Source organism: Syzygium oleosum, unplaced genomic scaffold (genome assembly GCF_021117445.2).
Source record: "Syzygium oleosum isolate NSW1041296 unplaced genomic scaffold, Sole_v2.1 Sole_v2.01, whole genome shotgun sequence".
Taxonomy (NCBI): Eukaryota; Viridiplantae; Streptophyta; class Magnoliopsida; order Myrtales; family Myrtaceae; genus Syzygium; species Syzygium oleosum.
Genome location: NW_026607485.1, coordinates 27,448,803 through 27,462,003, shown reverse-complemented (window position 1 = coordinate 27,462,003; position 13,201 = coordinate 27,448,803). Strand labels below are relative to the sequence as shown.

Below are 13,201 nucleotides of genomic sequence, written 5' to 3'. Positions count from 1 at the left end.
CCAGGGTTGGCGAGGGCGGCCCTCGACACCCTCGACGACGACGAGGGGTGGTGACGACGAGGTTGGCCTCGCCAAATCTTGGCGAGATCGAGCCTCGCCCGGTCATGGCGAGGTTGACCTCGCCTTCGTGGGGGGTGGCGACGGCCAGGTCGGCCTCGCCTTGGCCGGGTGAGGCTCGACCTCTCCATGATTTAGCGAGGCTAACCTCGCCATCGCCGGGGGTGGCGACGGCGAGGTCGACCTCGCCAGATCTGGGCGAGGTCGCGCCTCGCCCGGCCATGGCGAGGTCGACCTTGCCGGCCTTGCGCCGGCGATCGGCCGTGGCCAAAGAAAAAAAAGAAAAAAAATGAAAGAAATATTAAAAAATTTCAAAATATCATTAATAAAATGAAATTTTGTATAGTTACCAAATGCATTATGTTGTTTTTCTATTCTAAAAATAAAAATTTTGACAACGTCTTTAAATGTTTAAAAATTATTCTCGATATAAAATTAAAAAAATTATTTCTGAATAGAATTTATTTTCGGATATAGAATGGTTGCCATGCCCAGTCTCGGAACTGTGGCCTCCTTATCCATCCTTTTCACAGAACCCCATCCAGAAGCGCCGTTATCACTCACCAGAGAGAGAGAGCTTCACTTGCTACTACCGACTGCTTCCACCTCCTCCTCCTCCTCCTTCAATGGCGATTACGACGTCGGACAAGGGCATGGCCGCCGTCGCCAGGAGGGTCGCTGCGGTCGCCAACCACCTGTCCCCTCCCGACCCTGCTCCGGAGGGGCCGTCCCCTGTCTCCGCTCGGCCCTGTGCTGGCGGCGGCTCCATGAACGACGCCTACCATCGCATTCATGGCGAAGTCCCCGACCATCCGGTCGTGTGGAGGACCGCGGACGATGGGTCGGGCCTGGAGTTCACCGACGTCATCTACGAGAAAGCTGTCGGCGAAGGAATCGCCAAGGTTTTTCCATGGAGCGACGAAGCTCGGTTATGATGTGTGATCAGCCTTCTGCAATGAATGATCATTAATACATAAGCAATGCCCTTTCTCCTTCGTCGGTGTTGTGCAGATTACGATTAATAGGCCGGAGAGAAGAAATGCGTTCAGGCCGAAGACGATCAAGGAGCTGAGCCGGGCATTTAGCGATGCGAGAGACGATGTTTCCATTGGGGTCATCATTCTCACCGGAATGGTACTCTTCATTTCTGTAATATCTTGATTATCTTCTTATAATTCGCACTTTCCTGGAAATTTATAGCAGTCCAGGCTGATGCTCCGAAAATTTTGGGTTCGCGATTAGATTAGGCCAAGTAAACTAGTCTTCTTCATTCATGGCTTGAGAAAACTTGATTGGGGAGTCTTTAAAATAGAGTTCATTTTGAATTTTTGCAAATTCCAGATGCATTGTCTTTTGCTCATGAAATCAGCGTCTCGCATTTAAAATCGAAGCCGCATCAAAATGTCGGTGGCTCATTCATCCAGTGAATTTCAGGGTCGTGCAATGCCTGATTTTGTTTCTTCAACACACTCAATGTTTAGGGAACCAAGGCATTCTGCAGCGGTGGTGAGCAGGCTTTGAGGACGAAGGACGGTTATGCTGATCCCGGAGATGTTGGCAGGCTAAATGTCCTGGATTTGCAGGTACAATGTTAACCTGGCCAAACTTTGTCTAGCGTGATATAGTCATTCTAAGTTGGTGCAATTGCCTATCCTGTATCACCTTTTTATCGGTCGATGAATCTTTCTGGTACCTATTTTTCAGTCCTGGTGTTAAAAAACTATACATTTCTATTCCTTTCACATAAATAAAACGACCGCTAATGGAGCTTTTCATGTTCGTGCAAAGCAAAACAAGGCGCTCCCATTTCTTGAGTGTCACATAAAGCAGGCTTTCATGTTTTGGTTGCTTCCATTTGCAGGTCCAAATTAGGCGTCTCCCTAAGCCAGTAATAGCAATGGTAAATGTTCTCCTTATTTCACTCTCACTGCACATATTAATTGCCGTGTTCTCTCTGGTGAATTTACTTCTGATGGGGTTTATGGATTATCCCCCTCTACCAATTCAGGTTGCTGGCTATGCCGTTGGAGGAGGGCATATACTGCATATGGTCTGTGATCTGACAATTGCTGCTGATAATGCTATTTTTGGTCAAACCGGTCCTAAGGTACTTATGACTTGTCTAAGTGTTTCTTATTCTAGCAAAAGAGTTTTCATTGAGGTTGAGGTAAGAAGGAGATACTACCGTAATTGCTTTTGATAGAGGATACTTGGTCGGTTCTGCCTTGCTTATGGTGTATAGCACAGTATGACCCATATAATTAATCTAAGCTGACAGCCTTTCAACTGTTCCCATTTGTTCAATTTGAAGTCATAAAGTTATGATGTAATCTGTTCTCGTTTTTGCTCTTTTAAGGTTGGAAGCTTTGATGCTGGTTACGGAAGTTCGATCATGTCTCGATTGGTGAGCATTATGGATGAACTTGCCTTTGCTATCATGTCGCTTAAATTACGACACGTCACATCGTTTTCTTTCTTCTTAATTTTGGATGGGTTACTGTTGACTGTGTTATACTTCTGCATAGTAAGAAACTTGTGGCATAAATATGAACAAACAGGTCGGGCCTAAAAAGGCACATGAAATGTGGTTTTTGGCAAGGTTCTATACAGCTTCTGAAGCAGACAAGATGGGACTCGTTAATGTTGTTGTGCCGGTGAGTTCATTTCACTGACTTATTGTAACTTCACCTGTCCTTAATTTCTTCCAGAGGAAAAACTGATGAGAATGGGAAAGAACTGCAGAACCATGCTTGAATCTTGTTTACTAGGACAAAAGTATATAGCTTGCAAAGTACTAATAGCATTCTCGTTGTGTTGCAGACTGCAATAACTACAAAGATGAACTAGGCACGTTCTCTCGACCATCCAGTTTACCAACTTAAGCAATGCTAATGATTTGTTGATCTTGTTCAGCTAGAGAATTTGGAGCAGGAAACAATCAAGTGGTGCAGAGAGATATTGAGAAATAGCCCAACGGCAATCAGGGTGCTCAAATCAGCCCTTAATGCCGTCGACGATGGCCACGCAGGGCTTCAGGTACCTTCAGTACCGAACATCTCATTACACAGCAATAATAGTTGTCTTGTTACCATCCATGTTGTTAAGAGTCCAACAGCATTCCAATGTTGGGTTTGATGGGCGTTACAAACGCGTTTCATTCCCATCTAGCAGTTGAACCTTTTAGAGCTATCTGCCCTCATAAACATGTCATCATAGCTAGTCAAGTTTCGGATTCAGGTTCCTCATTTTCTCCGTTGTATTCCATTTATCACACAAAATGCATTTTGATTTTACCTATTCTGTGACCAACGTACATAACGCTGAGGTTCCATTCATCATCATGATGTAATAAAACCTTCAATCAATTTCTCGGGAGCCCCTTTGAATTATTCATTGGGCATGGTTGATAACACTTACTGTTGTTTCTTTTTCTTTCTTCCCTTCGTTTAGGGACTAGGTGGAGATGCAACACTTCTATTCTATGGAACCGAAGAAGGGAACGAGGGCAAAACAGCATACATGCAGCGGAGGCAGCCAGATTTCTCTAAATTCCCTCGACTGCCATGACACCCGTATTTCTGTACTTGTTATTTTTTGGACAGGTGTGCACGAATAGTTCTCATGTACGATGGTATTATCCTAAATTTGCTTACGATGATATTCTTCTCATGCAATGCACAGGTTCATTCACTAGCTGTAACTAGAGTGAAATTGAATCGAAGTGATATCAATATATTGATATCGATCGGCTCAGGTTCAAGTCATGCTATTGCATCGATGTGAATGTCAAAAAGCGCTAGTGGATCAAAGGAAAACTCTTGCAAGACTGGAATTTCATTTTCAGTGTTGTTTCCTTCTAGCCCAACCACTTTGATTGTATTTGCAATCTCTTCCTAATATTTTCTGGCCAAAAAAGACCTTGCTGATTGTGATTCCAATCTCTCCAAAAGAGAATAGTTTGCAGTTTGGATAAAAGACCTTGCTGATTGTAGTTGTTGCTCGATGCGGGGGAGTAGGCTACCGTGTCTACTGTCAACTTCGATGTCAACTTCTCTATCTATTTCTTTTTGTTGCTTTTTTGTACTTTTTTAAATGTAAAAGTGAGGGGGTAAAAGTTGCCATACAATGATGCCAACTATGTGTCAGATTTAGATGAGACAAAATCCATAAATGGTTGCTATCTAAGCTTGGTGGTGGTGCAGTTTGTTGGAAAACAGCCGAACAAAATATGATTGCGAGATCTACTTTTGACTCAGAAGTCATTGCTCTTTAGTTGTGATTGAAAGTAGGGGTAAGCTTGGTTCCAAGGTAAAATTTGAAGCCTAAGAATATGATCGATGAGAATATGTAGGTTCCAGGTTTTAAAAATTAGGGAACCTATTTCGACAGGTATCTGGAACCTTAAACAAATTTTTTATATTTTTTCTTGATATATGTATTCGCGTGATCCAGCGGTATTTCATGGCGTCAGATGATGAATGTATAATTTGGAACCACTAGTCTGAGTTTTCATTTTATGACTTGTTAATGTTTCATATTTTTCGTGTGTCTAAATATAAGTTATGGTCAGTTGATCATAGCAACAAGTGGTGTTCATTAAAGGTGATGATTTACTATAATTGTTCAATTAATAATTCACGTGGAACCTAGTAGACCCTGAGATCGACCTTGGAACTTGTGACAGGGTGGTTCCAGGCTCCAAGGTATATAGGGTAATTTTCAGGTTCCGAAAAAATGAGAAACCTATTCCTATGGATAAATTCTAGGTTCCTGGTGGAACCTGTATGGAACTTGAAACCGCTTACCCCTAATTAAAAGCTGTAATAACCGTTGGTAAGAAAGCTTATAATGGCAAGAGATGACATACGATCGAAATATAATATCTTAAAACAGCTAGTGATACATGGAGTTCTATTGATTGTGTGAAATCGGGGGTGAATTTGGGCGATCCTTTGACTAAATCTTTGAGAAGGAAACAAATAGCATCAAGGGGAAAGAGACTTATGCCAATTTGAAGTTTCAACAAATAGCAGTAACCTAACCTATGTGATTGGAATTGACCAAGAAAAAATCTATGTGATTGGAGATCTCATAAAGTAGGTTTATATGGGTAATAACAAGATATTTATTGAAGTCCCTTTTTGGTGTATGGAATTGGTATTAAATTGCAAATAGCTACAAATTAAAGAGAAAAACCCAAAAAATGTCGAAGCACAAAATAATGAACCATATAGAGAGTCGGAGGTGGCTGGTTTAGTCCACCCAGAAGAGGGTCTTCGGCCCTCGTAGCGACCCCGGCAAGGGATGGCGGCCATCTCCCACAAAGACGGGGCGGCGGTGGCAGCACCGTCCCAAACTGCCGGCCCCCCTCTAACGCCAAGTCATTGACCTTTTTATTTTTAGATTTTTTGCTCTATCTTTTTACAAAATTTTCGATTTTTCGCGATTCTTCTTAAATTCTTTTACCTTTTTCTGGCGTGCCATATCATTAGCACGTACGCTAAAAATTTATTAAAAAACGTCACACTAATTTTCTGGCTCGAAATTGCAACGTTTAAGATTCGATTACATGTTTTTTCTTTGTTTTCTGGCTTGAAATTGTTCCTTCTCTTCCTTTGGCACATGATCGTGCACCACCATCATCCGACGAAATTTAAAACCATTTGATTTTAGCGTGCGTGGCACTTCACTTCCTTAACCGAAGCAAAACTCCGGAGGCAAGCTCGATTATTGCATCGGAAATCCGCAACAACGTATACACGGTCGTCCGAATCACGCTGTCCGAATCGAGGGATCGGGGGGCGGTCGATGAAGAGGAGGATTCGCGTGCTCTGACTCGGCGACGACGGAGATGAGCGGCGGCAACGAGTTCCGGTTCTTCTTGTCGTGCGACATCAATCTCCCCGTCACCTTCCGAGTCGAGAACTTGGAGGGCGCTTTGCCTGCTAAGCACTCTCCGAACTCAGCAGGTATGATCTTCCCTTTTTTTTTTTATCATCTTTTTTGCGAGGGAAAAGAATGGCAAAAGAGAATCCTTTGATTTCGCTTCGGGATTGTGATGGGTGCCAGTGATGGAATGTGGGAATTTTGGAGCATGATGTGGTGAAAAATCTCCTGCGCTCAGCTCGGCGGTTGTCGGAGCTGAACTGGGTCTTCTTTCTATTTTCAATTTGATGAGGAAGTTGAGTGGGTCGGTGGTGAAGTTGTGTTTGTTTAATTGAATTGATTGCGGATTCGCAAAATGTCGTCAATTGTAGATGGACAAACTATTTGATGGTGTAAGGAGAGTTCTTTCTCTTAAGATGGTGTGAATTTTCGGGGAAAGGTGGAATCTTGGTAGCATTAAGGTTTAGTAATTCTAGTTTTCCCCTTCTATGTTGACATGTATGTATCCTATTATTGGGCGATGGTTTAGCAGGCCAAGATTCTATTTTGATTATGCTTTCGCTAGTTATATGTCGTTTCTGTGGAATCCTTCTGCAGAGATTGATCATACTGCTGAGGAGCGACAGTCGGAGCTGTACGTTGAGTGCTCTCTGTACGTTGATGGTGCCCCTTTTGGTCTTCCCACTAGAACAAGGTGCCTTCTTAATTTTTATCCTTGCTTGGTGTCCTAATATTTTTCCCCTGTATGTTCCTTTTGTTGTCTGTTGAGCCAAACGCTACCTCCCAATGACAGTTTCTTCCATTATGTCTTGTTTTACCATTTGCAGAAATGTTAAAAAAGGTTATTGTTTTGAGGAAATGTCAAAGATGATTATGAGATAATCTGGGGTAAATTCCAACATATCTAGTTACTTATGAAAATGTTTATTATATATGATGATAAATCTGGGGAACGAGGTTTATGGTCCTGTGATGAGTAGCGGATTGGAACTAAGAATGAATAATAGATCTTTGTCGTGTTTCAGTGTGTAAATGTCTATATTTGTTTAAAGGAGACGAGAGAATGAGGGTGACTGAAACGGGTAAAATGAGTGTGCCCTGTGTTGATGGTAAGGAATGCGGCATATACTTACTCTGACCGCTCATCTTAGGGTATTAGTTGATGTTGCATTTTTTTCTGGCACAATCTGGTGCATGTAGCTTTGAGACTTTGGTCTTTCAGGTAGGACTTTCTTTTTGGGCGGATTTTCAGGTAGGATTTAGGAGGGGTATTCTAGAGTTCAAATGTAGCCCTGAAGAACTTTTTGATTATAAGCATGGCATCAATGGGCAGAATGGTAAATTTCTCAATTATTAATGTTAAAATCATCTGTCTTTTGGTCAGTGTTTCATTTTTTCTTCTGGTGCCAAACTCTGTGTTTGACTTAGTCTGCTGGAGTTATAATTTTGAATTCTGGTTTCCTGGTGATACTGAATATCTGGAGCTTAATGGGAAGATGGGAAACAATTGATGTATGCGATGCTCTGGAGCTTTTATCTCCTGTGTTTGAAAAAGAGGAGGTAGGAGTTTTGTAAGATATGGTTTGTTTGTTGTGATTCTAATTATTTCCTTATTTTTTCTGCAAGCGAGTCAGAAATGTTATACTTTTGGTTCATCTCATAGATATGACATTATGATTGTAGAATGGATCATCAGCACTCAGTTGAGTTGATTTAGGGTTTCCATTAGATTCTTTGGAGTTGTACAACACTGAGGGGAGAAATGATAGGAAAGAAGTGTGTTAAGTGATGTGTCTGATATCCATGTGGGCATTATTCTTGATACCTTAAGTTTTTATCATACAGGGTTGTTTAACATGGTATCAAAGGTTTAGGCTAAGGGTTCAAATATTGGCATTCCCTCTTCTTGGTATTATGCCCAGTACTCTTCCTTGTCCTCTGGTTGTTGTTTGATGTGGTTATGTCCACATTTTACATTTCACGTGCGGTCCGGTTTACAAGTGAGGGGGAGTGTTAAGAGATACAGTTGGTATACATGAGAGTTCATTTCCTGATAGGTGAAACTTTTGTGGAAAATGGTCGTTCAACAGAGTTATTAGTTTGGAGGCATTGAGATGGTTTAACAAATTAGACACTGTCACATGCTTGTACCTTCTCTGTCCGAAGAGAATGCTATGTACAATTTAACTTGACTGTGCCATATAAATGGATGCGGATGAATTAGTCTGTTGCATATAGTTTGTTGACATAATAAGTTGAGTGTGTGTAACTCATGCATTACAAAAGAGGTGGAGGTTGTTGATGTCATAGGAAGTGAGCATCGGTCTGATGCTGTTGTGGTTTGTGATTCCTTCACTGCAGGTTCGCGCATATGCAGTTAGTGTGCTTGAAAGAGCCGATGATGAAGAGCTGCAGTGCTACTTGCTTCAGTTGGTGCAGGCTCTTCGCTTTGAACGATCCGATAAATCTCGCCTTTGCCAGTTTCTTGTGCAACGATGTATGCCTTCTTTTCCACTTTGGGAATCTGTAGATATTTCATTAAATCATTTTCTTGCTTATGATAGAAAACCTTTATGACAGCGTTGCGTAACATCGAGCTTGCCAGCTTTCTTCGGTGGTATGTTGCTGTGGAATTTTATGATCCTGCATTTGCCAAACGCTATTACTGTACTTATGAGATCTTGGAAGAGAATATGATGAAGGTTTGAGTTTTTCAAGGTTTCGTCTCTAGTATTTTGCTTTTCCTAGAGGGTTTTTGTGACATAAAATGTAAATAGTTGTGCTTGATATTGAGTGGAGGCTCCTTCTCTAGCTAAGTTCTATAAGATAATTGTGTGGCATTAGCCATTATAACAGCTATTGGCGTTTCCCTCCGATTGAGTTTCCCTCCGATATTTTCTCACTATTAACTAGGGAAATGAGTAATGCACTTCTCTTCATTTCGGATTGAGCATGTTTGCCTCCCCATTGTGTCTTCTTGTGAATGACTGACAAAAAGAGAAAGAAAAGAGAAAAGAAAGAAAATCTGTCCAAATTGTTTTATGCTTTTCTTCAGTGAGAAATTAGTGCAGTTTCATTGTACTTTTCTTGAGCTTCTTGTTAATGAAAGTTCTGGAAGGTTGGCTCTGTCTACTAGAGCTATTATCTGACGGTGTAGTGGCCACATGTATTTATTTACCTGATAACCTAAGCTGGAAAATGATCAAATCTGATTCTGAATATCAGTTGTTAAATTGTACAATGTGCAGTTGGCATCTGGCGTCAATGGAAATGACGATGGATTCAAACTTTGGCAAAGTTTGGTGCGTCAGACAGAGTTGACTGCTCAGTTGTGTTCCATAATGAGAGATGTTAGAAATGTACGTGGCAATACCCAGAAAAAAATTGAGAAGCTTAGACAGCTTCTTTCTGGTCTTTTAAGTGAACTTACATATTTTGAGGAGGTATCTCTTATTCTTCTTTCTATCTGCCTTTTAACTCCTTTTACCCTATGATGGAAACTTCAATGTGATTCAGATTCTTACTATTACATCTTCATACATTTGGTTTATGTTGTTTAGCCGATACGGTCACCACTCTCTCCTGGTATCCTCATCACCGGTATTGAGCCTTCAGAGTCATCAATATTCAAAAGTGCACTTCATCCTTTGCGTCTAACTTTTTGAACAGCTAGCGGTGGAAGTTGCAAGATCATATTCAAGAAGGGAGATGACATTCGACAAGATCAATTGGTAATCAAACCTCTCTTTGATGCATTGATAATTGTTTTCTAGAGCTTTCACTTTCGGACTTTGTGAAACTTTTTTCTTATAACGAAGCTTTACTTATTTATAAAGAATAAACCTTTGATTTTATGAGAAGCAAGAAGAAGCTCAAAATTATGACTTGCCTTAGGTATCAATAGACTCTTCATTTATCTCTCTTGCTTTGTGCATTGTAAGTCATCCTGGGGTTTGTATGAGCGTTCTTGGACTTCATTCTTCTAAGTCTAATTGATGTGCCAGTAAGAGAAGCGGTTGGACATGCACGACAAATATTTTTCTAATGCCACAATTTTCTGTTATCTGTAGGTTGTCCAAATGGTATCTCTCATGGATCGATTACTGAAGGCAGAAAATCTAGATCTGTGCTTGACTCCATATATGGTGCTTGCCACTGGACAAGATGAAGGCATGTTGGAATTTATACCATCTCGGTCTTTGGCACAGGTATCAAATTGTAATTACTACTCATCCCCCTTTACTCTAAAGTTGAGTTAGCTGGCTTCAGAAATGGGTAGGTTAGTTCTTATAAACAAGATGAAAGTGCCAATACATGTCCTCTAGCAAGTTCAGCCGCTATAATGGATTCATGATGAAATGGGTTGTTATGCACATAAAAAATCAAGGGCAAAGATCCAGACTTTTCAAATGATGTATCCCAGTTACTTGATTTTTTTAGAAGATGTATTTCAGTTGCCAGATTATCTTTCTTTAGCAAAATGCACTAGGGAAAATCAGAGTCAGTTAAAGTGTTGCTCCTCTTTTTACCCCAGTGATTTCATATTCAACATGGCAATGGCCATATTTTTGGTTTCTGGAGATAGTGTTAGTTGCTTTTTATATATGACAGTTAAAGAAAATTCTTTTATAAGCAATTCCAACATTTAATGCGCAAGCTGCTGTTAAATATTGCTCTTGGCATGTACTTTTTTATGAACTGTCGGACGTTTCTGTTGGCGTGCAGATTCTCTCGGAGCGTAGAAGCATCATAAGTTATCTTCAGAAGTTTCATCCTGATGAGCATGGACCATTTGGAATTACAGCTACATGTCTTGATACGTTTATTAAAAGCTGTGCTGGGTACTCTGTTATTACATATATACTTGGCATTGGAGACAGGTGATAGGAGAATGCAATTATTATGTGAAATCTTTATTTTTTGTTTTCCATTACTTGTGATATTGATGTGTTTTGTATTAAAATTTGTTGCTGTAGTGCTTTTCCTTTTCAAATGCCAAAGTAGCCATAGTGTTGGAGCTGGTGCTATTCTTTTAAATCATGCTATTTTTGACTGTATGATTTATGTGTATGTATTCTCTTCCCTGTTTCTTGTCAAGGACTTTACCTCATGAAAAATCTGATTTTGAGAAGAGTGAACTTGTGTGTTAGTCTTCTCCTGTGTAAATTCCTTTGTTTGGCGTGATATGTGATGCTAGATGATCCTGATAGGGTTTGTTCCAGTGGGAGAAGTTCCAATCCTTTTTCTTTTTGTGAATTATACTATCTACAATAAGATTATTGATTATGTCTAACAATAATTCCATTTATTAGAGCATGATGATTGAAGATTAGCAGACCTCCTTCCGAATACATACCACCATAAGTAGTTTGTCTAGCCACATCTCGTCCAACTCCACGTCTCATCCTTATTGCAGCCTTTGTCTCTGTGATAGCATTGTGCTTTCTGAGTTGATTTAGTTGTTTCCATTCTGAGTTGATTTAGTTGTTTTGTAACTATCAAACTCTTCTGATACTAATCTTTCTGGTCCTTAGACACCTGGACAACCTTCTTCTCAGGGAAGATGGACGTCTTTTCCACGTGGACTTTGGTTTTTTTCTTGGCCGAGATCCTAAGCCATTTCCACCCCCAATGAAACTCTGCAAAGAAATGGTAGAAGCTTTGGGTGGAACAGAAAGGTAGCTTACTATTTAATCTACTTTAATATCAGAGAATGTTGCCAATGTATGGATAGCATTTTCATTCTGTAAAAGTTACAAGAATACTTGGGGCAATATAGTTTATGTCCTGCATGAGGTAATAGGCAACATTTTTCTTCCACAGCCAGTACTATACGAGATTCAAGACATATTGTTGTGAAGCATACAACATTCTTTGGAAATCAAGTAACCTAATTTTGAACCTTTTCCATCTGATGGCGGGTTCCAACATCCCTGACATTGCTTCTGATCCTGAAAAAGGAATCCTTAAGGTGAGAATGATATTTTATGCATTAACTTTCTGTCTGGAGAGGAAGTTATGCTTTTGGTCATGACTGAGATTATCCGTCCTTGCTTACAGCTTCAGGAGAAGTTCAATTTGGACCTGGACGATGAAGCCTGCATACATTTCTTTCAGGGTCTTATCACAGATAGCGTTAATGCATTGTTCCCTCAAATGGTGGAAACTATTCATCGGTTGGCTCAGTATTGGCGATGATTCATAAATATATCTGGGGCTTCTGAAGATTCAGGTGACATGTGATTTCCCTTGTATTTCTGTTTAGATAAATATTCTGCAGGGGGGAAACACAGTATATCCTAGGTAAAAAATGGATCAATAAGCCCCTTCTAGCAGATGAATAATAGAGACAATAAAAAAAGATGAAAACATATTATTTGTGCTGGGATGTGATTGAGAATAGCCTTTTCCTTGTGGTCCCTCCTTGTATTGGAGTGCACAGTGAAGTTGCCTTTGACCAGAGCTGGTGCCTCGTTAGTGTCCAAGCCAAAAGTTGATGGGTATTTTAAGCATAAACATAATTTACACCAGTATCTGGGTTCCTGATCCCAAAAGATTCTTTAGACATATGCCAGTTTTTACCGGATCCGGGGTAAAAGTTTGATCTCTGTCAATCAAGCTCGATTGAGAGGAGTGGTCACATTCCACTGCTGTAGAAATCAAGTGTGCTCAAGGAAAGGGCCAGGGGAAAAATTCTTTTTGTCCCCTTTTGTAAGATATATGTATTTGTAACTAGGATCTTGTCTTCCCCTGGTTCTCTCTTCCGCTTCTTCCTGCTTGGATGCGCATGTCGTTTGCTTGGGAGCCCGTAAATGATTATTATCTGTACATATTTGTCATGCTTTGATGAAAGTAATCAAATCAAATTACTTTGCATTTATGTACCTGTATTGATGACAAATACCATCATAATACTTCTTGAGTTCCATTTGAATGTATATGTTGCACGTTCAAAAGAATCAGGTGCAGATCGTTTATTCTGCACCGGAGCATTCTATTGTTGTGGCATTTCCATTTTTTCCCATTTTGAGTTTGTCGCTAGCAAAAGATCGGAATACACACGCTGATTGAGTTGGCATATTTTCATTCTACCCTTGTTTACGTTTTCAAGCAGAGAGACATCATGGAAAGTTTGCAAAAGAAAGATATGTTCTCTACTTCTACCAATTAGCATAAGCAACCAAGACACTCGTACACAGCTGCTGTGGTTGGTTTGATTTGCAGATTGAAGATCACAGGTTCTCAATTCGTATCATGG

At 40.4% G+C, this 13,201-nt stretch overlaps 1 protein-coding gene and 1 pseudogene across 1 annotated transcript; both read left to right on the top strand.

Moving 5' to 3' along the window:
• Window positions 1-577: 577 nt before the first annotated feature.
• Window positions 578-3,916, top strand: LOC130134516 (1,4-dihydroxy-2-naphthoyl-CoA synthase, peroxisomal-like). Its single transcript, XM_056310869.1, has 10 exons — window positions 578-959; window positions 1,069-1,191; window positions 1,539-1,640; window positions 1,919-1,957; window positions 2,066-2,164; window positions 2,414-2,461; window positions 2,616-2,711; window positions 2,971-3,093; window positions 3,508-3,659; window positions 3,739-3,916. The coding sequence occupies exons 1-9, from the start codon at window positions 684-686 to the stop codon at window positions 3,622-3,624; spliced, it is 1,023 nt and encodes a 340-aa protein (XP_056166844.1). The 5' UTR covers window positions 578-683; the 3' UTR covers window positions 3,625-3,659; window positions 3,739-3,916.
• Window positions 3,917-5,652: 1,736 nt separating this feature from the next.
• On the top strand, window positions 5,653-12,823 carry LOC130137396 (phosphatidylinositol 3-kinase, root isoform-like; annotated as a pseudogene).
• The last annotated feature ends 378 nt before the right edge of the window (window positions 12,824-13,201 follow it).